A 19,684-nucleotide genomic window follows, 5' to 3' on the forward strand; every position below is an offset into this window, starting at 1 on the left:
CTGTGTTTCATCTTTTCGTGAATTGTATTCTTTATGTAAGATCAGGCGGTATTTTTGATTAGAGAGTTTTCATTTTGAATGGGTGCTATTTATGAAGCACTTCACTTCTGGAAGAATAAAATTGGCTTTGGAACAAGAACAAACCTTAATTTAAGGGGTCTTGAGTAAACCTTCCTTGAAAGCTGTGTTCTTCTCCTGGGGCAGGTGGCCTTTTTTTTTTTTAAGTTCCCCAAACCCTCCACTGTATAATGTAATGGTTTGCAAATAAGAGGGTGCAGTACTTAATATAACATAAATTTCTCTGACAGTCTGTGGAGAACTGTGTGTGCATCATGCGGAACCTTTCCTATCATGTCCACAAAGAGGTCCCCGGAGCTGATAAGTACCAAGAACTAGACGCCAGTCAGACTGCAAGCACGGGAGGCTCTCAGAAGAAGAAGAAAGACGATGCTGGTTGTTTTGGTGGGAAAAAAGCTAAAGGTATGTTTTGCAGACAGCTCAGAACCAGAAATGGATTTGGGGGTAGATTTTGCTCTCTTGCAAGCACATTCATCTCGCTGGTTTAGAACGATGCGGTTTGTGGAGGTGCGTGTTTGTGGTGTTGTGGCATGTGTTCGTCTCCCTCGTTGCATTGCTACCAGGTATTTGGGAATTTTTCCCGTGATTGCTATAGTTTTGTCTTTAAATACAAGCGGTGCATGCTGGCAGGTGACACTGCTGTTGGACAAAGGTGGATGTGCTCTGCCTCCCCCCCGCACTGCTGTGTTCTTTCATCTGTCAAATCCATGCTTGGCTGTATAGCATGTGTCACGGCCTCTGGAAGCCAGGCCAGCATGCGCTCATCCCCGTGCACGGCAGTCCTGGCTGTACGTCTTCCATGCCTCCAGTCTCTCACATTTGAAAGCAGACTAGAAGTCTACCCTCCCACTCACAACCAAAACATACAACCTCCCAATTCTGTCACTCAGTAATTTAAATTGCAAACATGATTTTGTAGCTTTTAATTGTCAGTCACTTTTAGACCTGTTCTCTCCTCTAGGATGTGAGCGTTGCAAATGAGTTTCATTACAAGAGAGGATTAATAGTCTCAGTAACCTCCCTTCCATCTTTCCTTTAGGAAGAGACACTCAAATTATATCTTTCTTTGTTGTTTTAGAGAAACGACTATTCTAGACTGAATTCAGAGATAATTAACTCCAGTTTCTGTCTAGGGTCCATTCTCCTCATTTGTTTTTACTCACATCCTGGCTTACTATTTATAACCAGGTCTAAGGCAGGTTTTGGTCCTGAAGAGCCAATACAGAATTGTTTGAACTTGAGGGACTGTGTGCTGCATGTTACTCTTCCTTTGATCAGACCTGTACGTGTTATTAAAATGAGATGAGTTAGGGAAGTCATCACAGTGCGAATTTGCTTTTGCAGACAAGTCTGTCATCAACTCGATCTAAACTGTGTTTAAAAATAAATAAATAAATTTGATGGGAATCTTTTAATACCTGGGGGAAAAACTGAAGGAAGAATTTCACCTGCCTGGCCAGGCTGTTCTCACAGTGGATGACTGAAACCTCAGTGTGATATTCCTTGGAAACCTTGAACGTGTGCCAACTCGAGCCTGTTCCCTGCCACATGCAGCCCCTGTTGATTTGCTGCTTGAGAGCAACACCGTCGGTGAAAACATTTTTAGACATAAAAGCCATGAGCGTGCACTGTGGGAGGAGGGGAGCGGGCTGACGGAGAGCTGTCGTCCTCGTCCTGGTGACAGTGAAAAGAGAGTGCTCTCAGGTGGCTGTCCTGTGTCAAGTGCCCCCTTCCTCTGGGGCTGACCTATATATACCTTCTGTGTCTCTGCGCCCAGGGAGCTTCTGTTAATCAGCCAAAGCTTCTGATCAGGTCTTTTTGGACAAATTGGTCTCAAAATCCTCCGACACTGAGGATGAACCCGCAGATAGCAGCGAGCAATGCAGCCCCTCGGTGGCAGCTTGGGTTTGGCTCTGTGTGTTCAGCGGGAGATGACAATTTCCGATTATATTTTAATGGGGCTTTTCCCCCCCTTCGCAGTGCTCTTTTTCAGGTGTGCTGTTCTCTAGAGGGAAATCAGCTGGTAATAATGCTGAGCTCACAGCTGGTAGTATGTAGAGCAGAAGGATAGAGGGGGACAGGCAACTGTTGTGTTTAAAAAACAAATAAAAATAAAAATCTATTAATAAATGTGCTTTTAAAGTCAAAAAGAGAAACTTCCTTTTCTCACTGTTAAATTTATGTGAATACCTGGTTGAACCTGCCTTGGTTTTCTCAGTCTAGGCCTTTAAAACAGATCAGTTCTCTCCCCCCTCACCCCCCACTTAATCTTGCAGTGTTCCCATGTTTATTTTATTTCATGGTCATTGATCATAGCATTTCAAACACCTCTGCAAAGGGCTAGTCACCCTTCTGTCCCCTCAATTCGTGAACACCTTTTCATTTAATGACAAGAGGAAGAAAAAAAAAAAAGCCATGCAGATAAACACTGGTCTTTTCAGCAGGAACAAAGGGAGAAAGTGGAGTATCTTGGTTTGGTTTTGTTTTTTAACTGGGGAAAGTTCTGTAGTATTCTTGTAATACTCAGGTTCTGAACCTATTCTGTGAAATTCTGCCTCTCTGTGACTGTTCCTTTGTATTTTCTTCCTTCCTGTAAATTTTTGTTTTTCTTTTGCTGCTTTTCTGGTAATTAGAGGAGTGGTTCAATCAAGGTGAGTCTTTGCAATACTTTCTTTTCATCATTTCCATTATATGCTTTGTTCAGCTTTTACATGCAAGGCTAAGAGCTGAGATCGAGGTCCCGTTCATTCACCTTCTCCTCTGCTCCCCCCTGCATCCCTCCCGTTCATTTCAGTAGGCATGGAAATCCACTCGTTGAGTGAGCGTTTTCAGTTTGGTCTTCCCACACTGAGAATAGAGAAGAGAAGGCTTTAGTCATTCCTGGTGTAAGTGCAGTAAGAGAGTGGGTTTGTAACTGCCCTGATAACCCCACGGGAGAGGGAACACCTGAGCGCGCAGGTCGCATCCCCAGTGCCGGCGTACCAAAGTACAGCTTTGCCAGCTGGTCTGGGTAGCAGTGGCCGTGAAGACTCAGCAGCTGGGATGTGTGTTCTCAGGGATCCTCGGTGTTTCGTCTGCTTGGGCATGCACGCCTGGGCTGCTGCATCTTTATTGCTGGCACTCAGACTAGCTAGATGAAGCCACCCCCGCACACGCCTCGAGGGACGCGCCCTTTAGTTTCTCTTCCAGCACAATAAGTAAAATTGCAATTGGCGTACAGAAGGCTGAGGCTAAATTTTGCCCCCCTTGCTTCTCAGCTGGGAGGCTGTTAGGCTGTGAGTGCCCTGGAGACTTCCACAGTGTTCCTGAGACTGACGGGGGGTAAAGGCAGGGTGGCTTTCAGCTGGTGACGCTTGCTTCAGATCAGTGGGTTCTGGAGGGCTGGTTGGGGGGGCAACACCCCGGATTGCTCCACCCAACAAACGGTGCTCGTTCAGACTAGGACTGGTGAGCCTGTGGAAGATGAGTGTGTTGGCAAGACAGAGCTCAGCCCTTGCTTTGTGTCACTCTGCTGCAGTCTGGTTCACCAGGTGTATTAACAAGCACAGTATTGACTGTTGGGGGGCTGGGGAGGGGGCGTGTTACGAAGAATCTCTACCTTCAACTCTTTTTTAACCAACAAGAAAGCGTTTGGGAATTAATCCTTCCCCAAAAGTGGTCGAGCTGAATAGCTGTTTGGATTATCTGGTAAAGCAGAACGACATTTGAGGAAGATCAACAACATTAGTGGTTAATAACGCCGGGTCACACTTCAAAGTCTGTACTGAGTTTCTGACAGATTGAAAATGCCGAAGGTCATGTTTTGGTTGTTTCTTACATAATGGAAGGGGGGGAGGGAAAAAATTTTAATCCCACTGTTTCAGAGACTGTAAATCGCATCTTGCACAAGCAAACCTCATGTCAGGCAGCTCTCCCGCACCAGAGTGCTGTGCCAGTTCCTGCAGCCAGGTCTCATAAAACAGACCTGTCAGCAGGCATGTTCAGAGCTGTCTGTCTCTTGGCAAAGTCTGGGGCTATGTTTCTGATCCAGCAGCATTGTCTTTTCTCTGGCATACCTCAGGCTGCAAGACTCAGAGAGCAGGGAGATGCATAGAAGGGTAGAAATTGAAATGTACAAAAACAGGATCTTAAACCTCTTTTCCGCTGCTCGCGTTGTCGTGGCAGCGTCCCTGTGACTAGCACTACTGACAGGCTTGAGTGACGGCCGTGCCAGAGCTGCAGAAGCTGGCAGTCGGCTGGTTTTTCTCATGATATCGGTCAGGCCAGGGCTGGCTGAGAGGGTTGTAATTGGTAGGCTCTTGAACTATTGCTGAATTTGGGCACCTTTTTAGAAACTCCAATATATGTGGGTCCTGTGAAAATCAAGTGGGGAAAAATACCAGCCAGGCCACAGATTGAAACCTTTGCCTTCGAGATGGATTCTTTTTGGAGTCTTCTGACAGCTTGGTCACCTTCTCTCTATAGGAAAACCCTGAAAATGTAGGTACCTTGGGTATTTCTGAACCTGACCCTTGCTCGATTTGATTAAGCAAGTAATTTGTAGAGTTGAAATCCCTTTGGTCAGAGCTCTGTGTTCTGAATTGCTTCCATTCGTGAACAGCTGGCAGCTTGTGGTTTGAACAGCCGTGGTTTTGCCTGCGAGGTGGGTTAGTCTCTTGGAGGGCTGAGGCACAAACTACCAAAGGCTTCATAGAAGACGGCCAGTATTTGCAGTCTGGCCCAGAAATTGAGCTACAGCGACTGAAGATCACAGAGCACAGGTGGAGTGTGCTGTCTTAATGAAAGGTGGTTTAGTAAATGAGCAGCTGCTTCTGCATTGCTTGTGAGCTCAAAAGATGTAGCAGCCAACGCTGCTCTCCTAGACAATCTCCTTAAAAAGTTGTGCACAAATACACACAGCTTACTGAACAGTGCACTAGAAAGAAGCTGGCTCTTTCTGTGCCAGCTCAGTTCTGCAGGGCTAATGGAAGTACCAAACCCCAACCTTTAAATTATAGAGAACTTCTGAAATGAGTAGTTGTGTTGAATAAGGTCTGGCTCTCCAAGTAAGCGTTCTGGGGTTTGAACTACCTAATGCCAGTGACATGAAATTCGGGGTCATGTGAAAAAAACAGTTTGTCCTACTTGTAGATAAGATGGAGTCACATCTATTGGTCTGCCTTAAGTCTGTAATCTTTCCTAAACACTGACTTCCTTCCTTCAGTGCTTGTTTTTCCCCCCTCCTCCCTCTGCCCTGCTTTTTCCTGTCAATGCTCTACGGTCAGCAAGGGTTTGCAGCCAGTAACTGGGTTCAGCAGCCGCTGTGAAATGTGGTGTGCTTTGGTGATACACAGTGTCTTTTCTTGCTGGTATTTGGTTCCCCACGCAGTGTCTTAGAGCAAAAACTTGATGTTGGGCTGCAAAGCGCAGCTAATTCCTGTCCCTTCCTTTAGAAAAGATACCTTTCAAAGGAGTGGCATGGTACCCGGCTGCATGACCTTTTGGCAGCTTGGACGGGCTTTTTCATACTCTGTGTAATTAAGCAAATTAATTCAGATGAACAGAATTTCTAGGTGCACGTTTGGTTTTGTGCAGTGGTTAAGGTTGGCTGGCGTTTTGCGTCGGCGTTTCAAAACAAGAGCACGTGATATTTCCAAAGAAAAGGAAGGGATGGAATACTATCTTGAGGGTCTTTTTTTGCCTCTTGACGTTATTTCTAAATATTCATATTGGTACTTAAAAGCTCTATTTCTTCTCCAGATTGTACTGCATACGTTTATCCTTTGTCAAAAGGAAGGTAGCATGGCCCACTGAACTCATCGCGCAGAAGCCGTGCCGGCTCCCTGCTGCAACAGGGCAGGGGTTGGCCCTTCCCGTTTCAGGACAGGTTCCCACTCAAGAGTTCGACTAATCTCCACGTTATGTTTTCAGGGACCATTTTCCTGTTTGCTTTTAAGCGTTGTGACTGGTGGAGCTTTCAGCCTGTAAACCTCCATTAGTAGCCTGGTAGAGTCCCAGTTCAGAAGCCGCCTCTGGCAGCTTAAATTGTGTTGTTGTGATTCCATCCCATCACACCTGCCTCCCCTGCTCTTAAGGGAGAGCGGCTAAATAACTTGATTTTCCCCCTCAAAATAATTAGGGAAAGATAAATTGTACCCTGCTGTCCTCAGAAGCCATGCAGATTCCTGCACGTCAAAATCTCTCTGCTGTTAGGACTTCTCTGACGGCAAGGTGCCTGCTTCTCCCGCAGTGCCTCGCCGTGGGGGCAGAGGAGGGGCTGAAAATGAACCCTTCCCTCCCCAGCTGGTCACATAACCTTGAATTCCCAACCTAACTACACCTAAAGTCCAGGTTTTGTTCTGCTTTCTGTAAAGGATCGTATAAATTAAAGCACATATAATGGTTTCAAACTGTCTCTTAGCAAACGTATGGAATTGTTCCCATTAGCTTCTAATAAATAGTTGAAATGGCACTTTATTGCTTGAAGGGCAATTCAAGGTTAAGTTGTTGTCTGTACAATATATTAAATCTAGGCCTTCCTGCCCTGATAGTTGCAGTGAGAATAGAGGCTGCAAAGCAAGCCTGTTATATACTGCTCTGCTGCTCAGTTTCTGCTTCAGCTAAGCTTCAGATCAAAATTCCTCTGAAAATAACAAGTAAATGCTGGGCTTCTGAGGGAGGGGTGTAGCTTCGCCAAGAAGGGAAATGGCACGATTTTCATAAGACCCACCGAAATGCTGGTGCTAAGCATGTTTGCGGATCAACCCGAAAGCAGTGGGGATTTTTGTCCCTAAGTTGCTTGTGCTAAAACCACAGCTATGCAGCTGGATTGCAAGTCAGATACGTACAAATGTGGGTGGTAGTCTGTGATTTATATTCTGTCTATAGCTTCTCTCATCTTGTAGATGCACATGCCAGTAACTTACCTGTCAGTATGCTGACAGTCTTTTCCATCTGTTGTCTTATTTATTTTTTTTTTTTGCACAGGAAAGAAGAATGGAGATTTGGACAGGAATTTTGATACACTTGACTTGCCTAAGCGGTCCGAAGCAGCGAAAGGTAATGCTAATGCATTTGCTTTTGGAAATAACAAGTAGCCTGGGAGCAGGAGGCTCTTGAAGGAACTTGAGAAGTGAGCATATAATAGAAAATAAAAGAAATAATAGATGTGTCAGTGCTTGTTGTTATCTAGTATTCAATACTGGATATAACCAGCTTTTATATGAAGCTGCTAAATGGGTGGAATCTTGTAGACGCCCGTCTGATTTGGTTATGGTGGGGTTAACCCCACAGGGGTGAGTGCATGCTCTCTTCCTTTACAACCCAATTGCAAATTGCCTGCACTGGACGTGAGTGTAAGGAGTTATGAGAGGCATTAGGGGAGGGTACTTATCTCTGACCTTTTCCCTTCCCTGGCATCTCTGTGTTCCGACGAACTGGAGAGTGAGGGCAGGGAATGAGTTATTTTATTTTTTTTTGTCTTTACTGATAGTCTTCTCCTGAATACAGCATTTCTTCCCGTCTGCAGTGAGTAGCACTTGTAGTTCTCCAAAAGAGGGAGGTTCACAGAAAAATTCTGCATTGTGCAGAAGAATTCTGCCCAATTCTTCTACATTGTGCATTGCATTTCAGCTCTGTGAGAGGTGAAATCTTTCAACAATGACCTGCCTTCCCTTCCTGCATGCACGTGCTCTTTTTAATTGGAGCTTAAGAGATTTTTGGGATCTCATCAGACCTCTATAGCATTGGACCATGTTTTGAGACTTGCACAGGTTTTCATTTGAAGTGTGTGCAATGTTATTGCAAAGATTCAGCCATTGTCATGGCAACTGCTGCGGTGCCACCCTGACAGCCTGGCCTTGCAGGAAAAGCTCTCCCAAAGCACCCTCACCTTTACGATCTGTGAATGCCCAGAACTGCCTGAGCATTCTTCAGAAGGAAAATCTTAAACTCTTCCCGCATCGCTTATACAATTTCAGAGAGCATAAAGAGACAGCGTGGCACAGTGGAGAGATCCTTGGACTTGAGCTACCTGAATTGTTACTTTAGTGACCTTAAGTGAATCAACTCATTTGTGCTTCAGTTTCCTTGCTGTAAACTGAGGGCAGCAACAAAGGCCATATATAACATCCTTACAATGTACTGATAGTAATGGAGTAGTAATTACGCCTGTGAAGTGCTGCACTCTCGCTTCAATTCATGGGCAGCGAAGCTCTGACTGATGATACGCAAACTAATCCGAATTCGTAGATGGATCTAATCTATCGGAAGCCCTTTACAGTGGGTACCATTTCTAGGCTAATGTCTAAACACTGATTTTTCATTTGGTGCATTATTCCACAAGATACTAATACACCTCTTAGAAGGTGCTTAGAAGGAAACCTCTCCTAACCAGCCTTCCCTTTAATGCCATCAGTTCAGGGCTGGACGTTGGTTCCATTGCAGAGCAAGGAGACTTGTTAAGGACACCAAAAAAGAAAGGAACACAAAATATAGCAAGGGCTTTGGCTCTTTCATTCCTTTCCAAATGTGATTGGAACGTGGGTGCCGCTAAAGGGAAAAGATGGACATCAAGGATAGTGGCAAAGAAATGGATCTTGAACAACTTTCTTTACAATAAGACAAAAATCTTTCATGCGGCGCTGCCAATGGCAGAAGTGTTGCGGCATATCTGATGGGAGACGTGTCTGTGTCTCTGAGCTTACACAGCTTGTTATCGTACTCAGTTGCTAGAAATCACACACAGAGGAGGTTTTGCTTGAGAATTTCAAGATGCCCCCATTTAATCTGAGCAGAATAGATTTTTAGTCTGGTGTGGTGGGCTGGCCCTGGCTGGATGGCAGGTGCCCACCAAAGCTGGTGGGCATCACTCCCCTCCTCAGCTGGCCAGGGGAGAGAAAATACAGTGAGGGGCTTGTGGGTGGAGATAAGGACAGGGAGAGATCGCTGTCATGGGCAAAGCAGGCTTGACTCGGGGAAAATTAATTTCATTTATTACCAATCAGATCACAGTAGGATAATGAGAAATAACAAACAAATCTTAAAACACCTCCTCCCCACCCCTCCCTTCTTCCCGGGCTCAGCTTCACTCCCAATGTTCTCTCCCTCCTCCCCACCAGCAGCGCAGAGGGACGGGGAACGGGGGTTGGGGTCAGTCCATCGCACATTCTCTGCCGCTCCTTCCTCCTCGGTGGAGGACTCCTCACACCCTTCCCCTGCTCCAGCCTGGTGTCCCTCCCACAGGAGACAGTCCTCCATGAACTTCTCCAACATGGGTTCTTCCCACAGGCTGCAGTTCTTCACAAACGGCTCCAACGTGTGTCCCTTCCCTGGGGTGCGGCCCCTCAGGAACAGGCTGCTCCAGCGTGGGTCCCTTCCCCGGGGTGCGGCCCCTCAGGAACAGGCTGCCCCAGTGTGTGTCCCTTCCCCGGGGTGCGGCCCCTCAGGAACAGGCTGCTCCAGCGTGGGTCCCCCGCAGGGTCACAAGTCCTGCCAGCAAACCTGCTCCAGCACGGGCCCCTCTCTCCATGGGTCCAGAGGTCCTGGCAGGAGCCTGCTCTGGCACGGGCTTCCCATGGGGTCACAGCCTCCTTTGGGCATCCACCTGCTCTGGTGTGGGGTCATCCCTGGGCTGCAGGTGGACATCTGCTCCACTGTTAACCTCCCCTCCAGGGGCTGCAGGGGGACAGCCTGCCTCACCATGGTCTTCACCACGGGCTGCAGGGGAATCTCTGCTCCAGTGCCTGGAGCACCTCCTCCTCCTCCTCCTTCACCAACCTTGGTGTCTACAGTTGTCTCCAACTTTCCCCTGCCTCACCCATTAGGCCAGGGGTCGGCAAGACCTTGGGAGGGGCACAGCCAGGACAGCTGATCCCAAGTGCCATTCCATACCATATGACATCAGCTCAGCGGTGAAAGGTAGAGAAGAAGGATGGGGAGGCATCTGTTGTTAAGACGTTTGTATTCCGGAGCAACCGTTACGCATACCGAAGCCCTACTTCCCAGGAAGTGGCTGGGCATCACCTGCTGATGCGATGTAGGAAATAAATCTCTTGTTTTCCTTTGCTTCCACACACAGCCTTTGCTTTTGCTTTATTAAACTGCTGTTATCTTGACCCACAAGGGCTTTTTCCATATTATTTTGTCCCCCCATCCAGCTGAGGCAGGGAATGATAGAGCAGCTTGGTGGGCACCTGGTGTCCAGCCAGGGTCAACCCTCCACACCTGACTACGTATCTCATGCGAGATTAGGTCAAAAGAGTAATCCTACAGCATTTTGAAAGAAGCCCTTTGACATAGAAAAAGGCATGAGAAACTCTTCATGTGCTAAGAGTAAAAATATAATTGAGGCACATTTTTGTTCACTTTACTAGTAGCTTCCTGCTAAGCATCTAGTTTACATGAGAGCTCCTGGATATTAAAGGTTCTAACAAGACTGCTAGAACTTTGTATTGTTCGGTAAGGTAAGACAACTAAAAATGTAGTTTTAGAACCCGTAAAAGCTCTGGTCAGATCTATGCCGTAGAGTGTAATCGGCTCTGATGAGATCAGCTCTCAGCTGAAGCAGAACCTCGTTACTAAGATCGAAAAATCATGCAAGTTTTAATGATCAAAAGCACTCAGTTTGACTGACACAAAGAAGTGCTATTTCAAAAATCAACAATTACAGATTAGTCGCTTTCATGTATTATTAAAGCCATATTGAAGCGAGTTTTCAGCTGGAATCTTTGTGGGCAAATGAAACTGCACTAATAAGATTTGTTCGTGCAATGCAGCAAACGAACACTGGTAGTTCACAGATACGGGGATGCAGTGGTGTTAAGTTTCTTATAGTCACCGTTCGTGGGCCTGATCTGGTAGATCTAAAGGTGAGGTTTCAAGAACTTGATGTCAAGATTTCCTTATAAAACATTCTTAGGTATGATCACTGAGCTTAACCGATAGTGTGCTTCTGATCGCTTGAAAAACTGCGAACAAGAAGCACTGAACTAGTTCAGACCTATTTTCTATCATTCTGGAAACTTACTTTGGTTTCTGAATTACTTTAATTGCCGGAATCTCTGCCCGTCCTGTAGCCAAACATCATAAAACCAGAACTTCCCTAGTTTTCAGTGGGGATGGATACAGGTTAGCGTCTGTGTGCGAGGCAGGGGTTTTCTCGGTCTTTCTTCAAGACAGCTTAGGAACACGTTCATATCCTGAGCAGCCCAAAGGGTCTCGTGAGTTATTATCTAGTTTAAATGCTAGTAATTTTTTTTCCTGGGATTTGTTTGCTCTGGACAGGAATGAATGAACACGATTCCCTTTTTTTCAAAATCATGAACTAGCGTCTCCTTTTCTTCTCATTGCTCTTGGTTTTTTAATGGAAATCAGATTTTGCTGCAGCACATCATTTGAGCAGCCCTGAAACCATTTCTAAGCCTTTAATAATTTTATATGCTAGGCATTCTGGCAGGGGAAAGCTTCCAGTTCAGGGTTGTTATCTGTGGTAAACTGGATAATGTCAGATGGGAGAACTTGCAGAGCTTTCAGAAGCTGTCTCATCTGATATTAAAAAATAAATGTATGTGTTCTGGCAATGTCCAGAGCGCTGCTGTCCTCACGATGAAAGACTGGGGAAGAGAAGCTTCTTGCTTCCTCCTTGTTGAAAGGAGAATATTTTTCTCTGACAGCTGGAGAGAGAGGACATATTTTTGGGGTAGTGATGAGAGCTTGCATAGAGCAATATGCGAAGGGGACAGAACTGCCAAATTATGAATGCTGTCCTCGGGACCTTGCTAAATTTAGTACTTTCAAAAATTCCTGCTTTGGGGGGGGGCGGAGGGAAGTCTTGCTGAAATCCCTTCCCCGATATAAAGTAGGTCACTGATAGTGGTGTTGGCCACCTCTGCAGTGTGTTCTCCTCTGCGCTGCCACAGCGCCAGCGCGGATTTCTCCTGTGCGCGCAGTAAATACACAGCATAGTGCGGTTCCTTTGCTCTGCGTGCAGAGTCCTGATTTCTGAGGATTTCTGAGGAGGAATAGTGACAGGAGGCCCATGCATGGGAGGGAAGATCAGGATTACTCATATCTGCAGAGGAAAGCGGTGTCTCCGCTGGCAGGCTGTGCGATAAGGTTTTCTGGAAGGAATTAGCATTGATATGTGTCAGTCCTCTGAAGATGTTATAAAGGTTGTACCCTTTAATCCTCCTGATGTGAAGGTGTTGGATTGTCCGCCTCTGTTCATCAGTGCTGGAACACAGGAGGAGAAAGTCCAGAAGAGCAAACCAGCTTCCTATATGGAATCAGCAGGTTATTCCTAATTAAATCCAGGTCTCTGTGCTGTTCGGCTAAGCAGATCTCCTGGCTTTTTGTTTACGTGCACATGCATCCAATGGCGTAAGAGTAGAAGCTCTAAGGTGCTTTGGGTGCTGAGGTTCAGCTGTGGTTTCAGTTTTTCTCATTAGGGAGTTCAAAGTTTTCAGCCATAAGGAGACAAGCACAGGTATGCTTCAGCCTGGTGGATGAGGAAACTCATTCTCTCCTTTAAATCAGTTATTAAAGTGGTTATTGATTAATCTTTTCCATCTTGATTATTTAAGCTCGCTTCCATTTTAACGGGGCCGTAAGTTTAGGAGAGTTGAGCAGAAATACTGAACTAGGGCTAAAGCTGCTTGTAGTTGAACAAATCTATTTCGTTGCAGCAGGGACCTCCCAGAAAAGCTGAATTTATCTGAAAGCTCAGCTTTGTGCGTACACTTAACCCTGGTCAGGAGCCTGCGTAGGTAGGGAATGAGATTTTGGGTGAACTTGTCAGCAGGTGAATTTCTTCTGCCTCCATTATCTGAAATCGTCAGTTGCTTTCCATGTAGCCTGATGCTGATGATAGATTTTCTATTCCAGAAGGTGAGTGTTTAAACTCGCTTATAAATCTTTCTGTTACTGCTCGAGGAAATTAGACTTCCTGGCACTGTCAGGGTAATGACTTTAACTTAGTAGATTACAAAAATGTGGGCAATTTGTCTTCAGCTAAAGGTAACGTGTAGTGGGGGGAGAGAGAAACTTCACTGAAGCTTTACCCTGACTTTAGGTTTGTAATTAAGATTAGGTGCTGTTCTCATTTCACTGCTGTTTTAATTTGCTTTCTTTAAATCTTTACAAGTTGACTCAAGCACTCACCTGCCCTTTCCAGCTCCCTTCCATCATTAATTTTGATTGTCGTATTGTAAATAAGTGAGTAGAGCCGATTGATTAATGGTACCATCCGCACCCCTCCTGTGCCTGCTAGTGGAAACTGAGGGACTGGGAACAACTCCTCTGTGAGAGCATGTAACTTGTTCTTGTGCTAACATCTTCTAAATATTCCATGCCTGTTGTTGAGAATTCCTATCAGAATTATTAAATATCTCTAACTGCTGTTGCTTTACTAAGTGGAGTGATCATTTTGGTCCCGTGTGTTTTTTCCCAATTTACAAAGCGGTGAAAGATTTCTCATCTGTCTTCCAATGCTTTGAGTCAGAGAAAAATTATTACCTTGAATAAGGAAATTCCCATATGGAGCCTGCCCTTGCCAGACTTTCTCTAGCCTGGTACCTCTAGGCTCTCATTCTTTTTCCCAACTTCTGTGAGGAATTTGGAGCAGGCACCTGTAGATTTTTCCGTTCTTGCGCACACGCTCTTTCCATAGCAGACTGCTAATTGTTCTGGAATACTCTGCTTTTATTACCATAGCCTTCAGTTCTCATGTTGAGCCACTTGTTTGTTCAAAGCTGAGTTGAAACAGCAGTTTGCTTCCTGCCCTGCCGAGCTGTGCTCTGCAGGTGGGAACTCTTATCTGTGATCTTTTTGGATCTGTTAAATTTCGTTATGTAGGACATAAATTGGAAGTTCAGGGCTGAAAATGAAAGGTTTGAAACATTGTATGGGCAGATGCAGCTGGAATGTGAATTGGAGGTCCAGGGAGTCCTCTTAATCTTTTGTCTTGTTTCTGTCCTAACAAACCTTCTTCCAATGAAAAGAATGATTCTGAAATAGCTTCTTGTTGTTCTTAACATGACAGCTCAAGCAATTTGAACCAATACTAAGTGTATTATAGAACAACTATTATTTTCACTACACGTAGCCTGTTCTAAGCCTTTAAGAGCTGTAGCCTATATCAGCACGCTGACACCTGTGTTTTAATGATGTGTGCGGTTCTTGCATGAGTCTGTTACGGAGAGGGTTTAATGGTTACTCAGTGTGGATTTTAAACAGACTGCAAAGTTCTATCACCAATAGTTAGCTTGATAAAACTACCTTAAACTGGAAAATAGTTCCAGTAGGAGTGGCGTTGTTTTTACAGAGGTTTCTTTGCAGACTGTGCAGACAACACAAGTCCTCTGTGAACTCTAGATGGGGCGAGCAGTGGTGGGTGGTGGTGGCTCAGCTGCAGAGGTGACAAGGCATTTCTCCTTGACTCCTGTCTCAGACCTAGTCCCAGTACATACTCCAAGGTACCTAAAAGGAAACTTACGGTAGGGTTGTACGTGATTAGAAATGTTTTGTATTTCTTGCTGGAGAAGTTTTATGTAGGCCAACAAGGCAGGAGGAGGAATGAGTAACGGGTCTATCCCGCCTTTCAAGGACAGCTAACTTTGAAACCTGTTGAATAAACGCCGCTTCGTTGTCGTGATGTTCCCTGTCACTGGCTGTTCTCAGCTCTTGCTGCCTGTTGCCAGGATCAGTCAGTTCTTTATGGTAGATTTGTCTCATACCCGTGCAGAGCTGCTGGACGTTGTTGCTAAAGCAGTCCCAGTAGTTAGTGATCGTGCTGGGTTTGGCTGGGGTAAGTTAATTTTCTCCACAGCAGCTAGGATGGGGCTGTAGTTTGGATTTGTGCTGGAAACAGCACTGATACCCCAGGGGTGTTTTTGTCCCTGCTGAGGAGGGCTTGCACAGAGCCAAGGCCTTTGCTGCCCCTCACCCCACCCCACCAGCGAGGGGCTGGGGGGCACGAGGGGCTGGGAGGGGACATGGCTGGGACAATGACCCCGACTGACCCCAGGGCTGTCCCACACTGTACGGTGCCATGCTCAGCATATAGAGCTGGGGGAGGAGGAGGAGGAAGGGAGGAACATTCAGGGTGATGGCATTTGTGTCCCAGGTCACCGTTAGGCATGATGGAGCCCTGCTGTCCTGGGGACGGCTGAACCTGCCTGCCCATGGGAAGGAGTGAAGGAATTCCTTGTTTTGCTTTGCTTGTGTGCACGGCTTTTGTTTTCCCTGTTAAACTGTCTTTATCTCAACGCACGGGTTTCACCTTCCCCCCCCTCCCCGATTCTCTCCCCCATCCCACTGCGGGGGAGTGAGCGAGCGGCTGGGTGGTGTTTAGCTGCCTGCTGGGTTAAACCACAACAGTGATTCACGCTCTTTCTTGTGATGAGCTCACCTTGCTTCACAGATGTTGCATAAAATAAATCATTAGCACAATTCTTAAGGGTTGTTCCTTCCTTGTTGCTTTCGTGCCAGTAGTAGGCCTTGAACTGCTTGGCCTTTGGAGGATGTTGTCTATGGAACAACCTCTGTTTCCTTCTACATAACTCAGTGGCATAAGTTTAAAAAAAACCAAAACAACACCCACCTATTTTTGACAGGTATTGAACTAGCCGAGGAGTTAAAGCAGCAGATTTTCCGCAGGTAGTGTGTTTTACCCACAGGTGCCTGGGGTGAGAGATTGTCATGCAATGCACTCAACAGCACCAACCAAAATCTTTTGGCCTCTTATCTTGGTGCATGCTGCTGCAACAGGACTTTGCCAAACACAAAACGGGCACGGTTGTGCTTTTGTATTGCGTTGTATTGCTAGAATCTGGATTTAATATAACGCATTGCTCTGCTGCGTAGGAGTCAGCAAACTTTTGCAGAGGGAGATAAGTTATATCACTGAACACCCCGGAGTGTCCAAGGTTCTCTTATGGTCTGCTTGGGTTTTATGTTACTAGTCATTTGATAGGACGAGGGGAAACAGCCTCAAGTTGTGCCGGGGGAGGTTTAGATTGGATATTAGGAAAAATTTCTTCCTGGAAAGGGTTGTCAAGCACTGGCACAGGCTGCTCAGGGAAGTGGTTGGGTCACCATCCCTAGAGGTATTTAGAAGATGTGCAGATGTGGTGCCTGGGGAATTGGTTTAGTGGTGGGCTTGGCAGTGCTGGGTTAATGGTTGGGGTCAATGATCTTAAAGGTGTTTTCCAACCTAAATGATTCTGATTTGTAGACCAAATGTGGGGTTTTTTTCAAATGCTATATCCTTTTAGCCCTCTCTTGACACACAGGTGACTTAAGTGATGTTTGTAGCTCAGGAGTTAGCTAGTTAAGTTCAGGAGTTAGCTAGTTATAGCAGTGTTTGTCAACCACTGGATGCTTCCCTTTTTTTAATGCACTGACGTATGCGTGCATTGTCTTAGGATCAGCGCTGCCTTGAGGGTGGAAGATGCACGTCTTCCTTATCTGTAGTTTTACTGTAGTCATTGGTGGGTGTGATCATTTGCATTCATGTAGGCATTTAATATTGTATATTTGTAGTAGTTATTGTTGAAGAAATATTCAAATATTGATAAGGATGCACAGCTCAACCGTGCTTTTCTCCAGTGTGTGTGACCTTCTGATTTCTGCCACTAATTCTTTTCACTAATTAATATAGTTCCATCCTACAACATTCTCACTTTAGAGACTGTGAGGAAACAAATATTTTTCTGGGACAAATAGTGATGATATGACTGAAACCCTACACAGTGACTGTGTACAGTAACGCTGCCGAGACTCTCACAGCCCTGCTGCGTGGGGTTTAGTTATTCCACCAAATCATGTGAGAGGAATTTGAGCCGTTACAGGACCAACTCTTACACTGGTGTTATCTGTCTGCTCAGGAACGTGAGGAATAGTTTTGGCTTTATGTTCTGGTAGTTGCTACCATGTTTGTCAAATCATTGCTCGTCCTTCTGAGAATGCCTCGACGTTGCAGCTCTGAGCCGTGCTTCCACGATCCCTTGCTGCATCTGTGGGGACGTCCAGGCAAGAACCGTGTTTACAGACCGAGACAGGCTAGACTCCTGGTAGAGGTAAAACGGCATCTGTGGAACAGAGAGCTCTTGCAGCTGTAGTAAGGGGAAGCACAATGTTTGTGTGACTGGACTGTCCTATCAATTGCCCAGCTAAGGGAGATTTACTTTCGCGTCAGGAAGATCTGAGTTGGGGACTTGAAGAGTTCTGCTACATGAGGGGACATGTAACCACCGTGAGCTGCAGAAATTTTGCCTGAGAAGGTTATATGCCTCTAACACCTCCCCACCCCCAATATGGACACTTCATAGTGCGAATGTCTTTTCCAGTTTTAGGTTACGTAGCTTTGAAGTTTAAGCTGAGGGAGCAGTGGAGAACAGCTGCTGGGCGGGGAGGCAGGAGGAGCGATTGTAGCGATATGGGAATTTCATTCAGCTCTGTATTTATCCAGGGCTGAGAATGTGAAGCTCTTCATGAAGTCATGAGGTGGTTGTTCTTGTCCACAACTTCTTGGCTGTGCTATAATTTGTTTGCCTGTAGGGCTCCTCCTTTTCCCTTCGTTTTCTACCTCTGTCTTAACAGCTAGAGGTCACATGCAAGAGGAGTTAGGATGACAGCTTGCTTTCTGAATTGTTTCAAACTCTTCCTTCTGAATGAGAAAAATCTGACTCACCTCTAAGGTACTTTGGTTATCATGGAAATAGTGACTGAACATCCACAACTATTTCTCTTCATCTTTTCTTGCGTTCTTCTCAGTGCGTGGAGGGGAAAATCTGGCAGTTGAGGCAAGATTCTCCCTCTCCACCTTTAGGTCCCATCACCTGTGGCTCTCATGGGACTGTAAAATAGCTGCAGTAGTCAGCTTCCAGCTCCTTCTTGCCTGAGGCTGACACCCAAGAATATAGATCTATTATAATAACTAGCAGTACTTTCAAAAGACAAGAATCCTAGTGGTAAATTCCCTTTCCAGCTTGATGTGAATTTGTGGCCAAGTTATAAATGCACAGAAAATTAGACTTATGCATGTGGTTATAACGTCTTAAACTAGAACAGCCTATATATACTTGCATAATAAAGTAGCCTATGAAAAACTAAACAGCAGGAACTCCACTCAAGCACATGGTAATTACAGCAGCTACCAAGGAGATGGAGCAATCTGGAGCTTCAGCAAAAGACAGAGCTGGAAGAAAGTGAGTCTCATTTTCACATTCCAGCACTGCTACTGACTTGCTGAGTGGCCTTAGGCAAGGTAATTGCATTCAGATGCCAGGGCTGTAGCGAACTCATGAAGTGTCTGCTACTTCCACCGCCTTCACTAGAGTAATCGCTGGTATTTTCATTGCTGCTGTGATAGCCAGTGTAGATGGAGTACACTCGATATGTTTGTAAAAACAGCAATGTTCTGCCAAACTATTGTCTGTCACAGCAATTGCTAGCACCGCAGTGATGGAAAAATTAAATTAAAGGTGGATAGTAGAGGCTTGCCCCAGTGGGATGTTGTGTGGATGGACTGAGGAGTTCATGCTGCAGAGAGTATTTTGAAAATATGTGAATTGGTTTGTATTCTTGCTACGTGTATTACACTTCCTGTGTATTTTTATGGAGAAGTTCAACTGTATTATATATGATGCTCTGTATAGATAGGAATATCAGAAACCGATACATAACTCGAGACTTTAGCAGGTTTTATGGCACAGCTACAACACTTACTTCAGTTCTAGCAACATGTGCTCTCTTGCAATGCAGGATCGTAACCCTTCAACCACTGACTGGATTTTCATGTCCTTTATTACCATTTCTGATGATAAAATAGTTAATGTTGGAGAGTGATGGTTGTCAGTCATATTTTTTTTCTTTTCACAGCCTTCCCTGTACTCTTTGTGCTGGCTGAGAATGGTTAATACTCTCTTCCCCCACCCTTTGGTTTCAGTATGGTTTTGTATGTCTCATTTAGCATTTCTATTCTACAAGCATTTCTAATTGTTACTCTAAAATAGAATGCCTGTTATTACAGAGTATAGCTCATTATACACACGCTGCTCAAGGACTGTTTATAAAATGAGAATGTGCCAAGAAAGTCTGCCAGGAATAAAAGCAGGAGTCGGTGGGGAGGTGCTTATCCCACATAACTGTAACTGCTTTAGTCTTGGGACTTAGTCACTGCAGTGAAAAACTCCATCCATCCATCCATCCCTGCTCCATTATGTCAGATCCCTGCCATGCCACTGACACAGTTTCAGATAAGAAACAACAATGAAAGCTCAGAAACTTCTCCCCCCTTTAGCATAAGCATAAAAAATGAGACAATACTTCGAAAAGGGGTGTGAATCCGAAAGCTGTCCTGAGTGCGTAGCCAGCATTGTCGTGAAGCACAAGGAAGGGAACTCGGGGAACTCAGGTTCTGTCAGAATTTGAGAGATGAAATTTCAATGTCAAAATCAATTACAAAAACCATGTTGCACAAAGGTAGGGTTGTCTCTGGTGTCCATCAAAAGTACCGCAGCGGAGCTCTGCTGACAAAGCTACTTGACAAGTTAAGAGAACAGCAGAAAGTTTCAGAACAGCTGAGGCAGAAAAACGGTGTACTGTTGATTTAAATCCCTTGCCAGGT

At 45.4% G+C, this 19,684-nt stretch overlaps 1 protein-coding gene across 12 annotated transcripts in view; it reads left to right on the forward strand.

Annotated features, from left to right (window-relative positions):
• ARVCF (ARVCF delta catenin family member) overlaps positions 1–19,684 on the forward strand; it is a 284,187-nt gene that overhangs the window by 231,555 nt on the left and 32,948 nt on the right. For all 12 annotated transcript variants that reach the window (XM_075110135.1, XM_075110142.1, XM_075110138.1 and 9 more), the window contains 2 exons: positions 309–480; positions 7,045–7,116. In XM_075110135.1, the coding sequence (XP_074966236.1) occupies positions 309–480; positions 7,045–7,116 (244 nt within the window). The remainder of the gene's footprint in view (positions 1–308; positions 481–7,044; positions 7,117–19,684) is intronic.

This window comes from Phalacrocorax aristotelis, chromosome 15 (assembly GCF_949628215.1).
Source record: "Phalacrocorax aristotelis chromosome 15, bGulAri2.1, whole genome shotgun sequence".
NCBI classification, from domain to species: domain Eukaryota; kingdom Metazoa; phylum Chordata; class Aves; order Suliformes; family Phalacrocoracidae; genus Phalacrocorax; species Phalacrocorax aristotelis.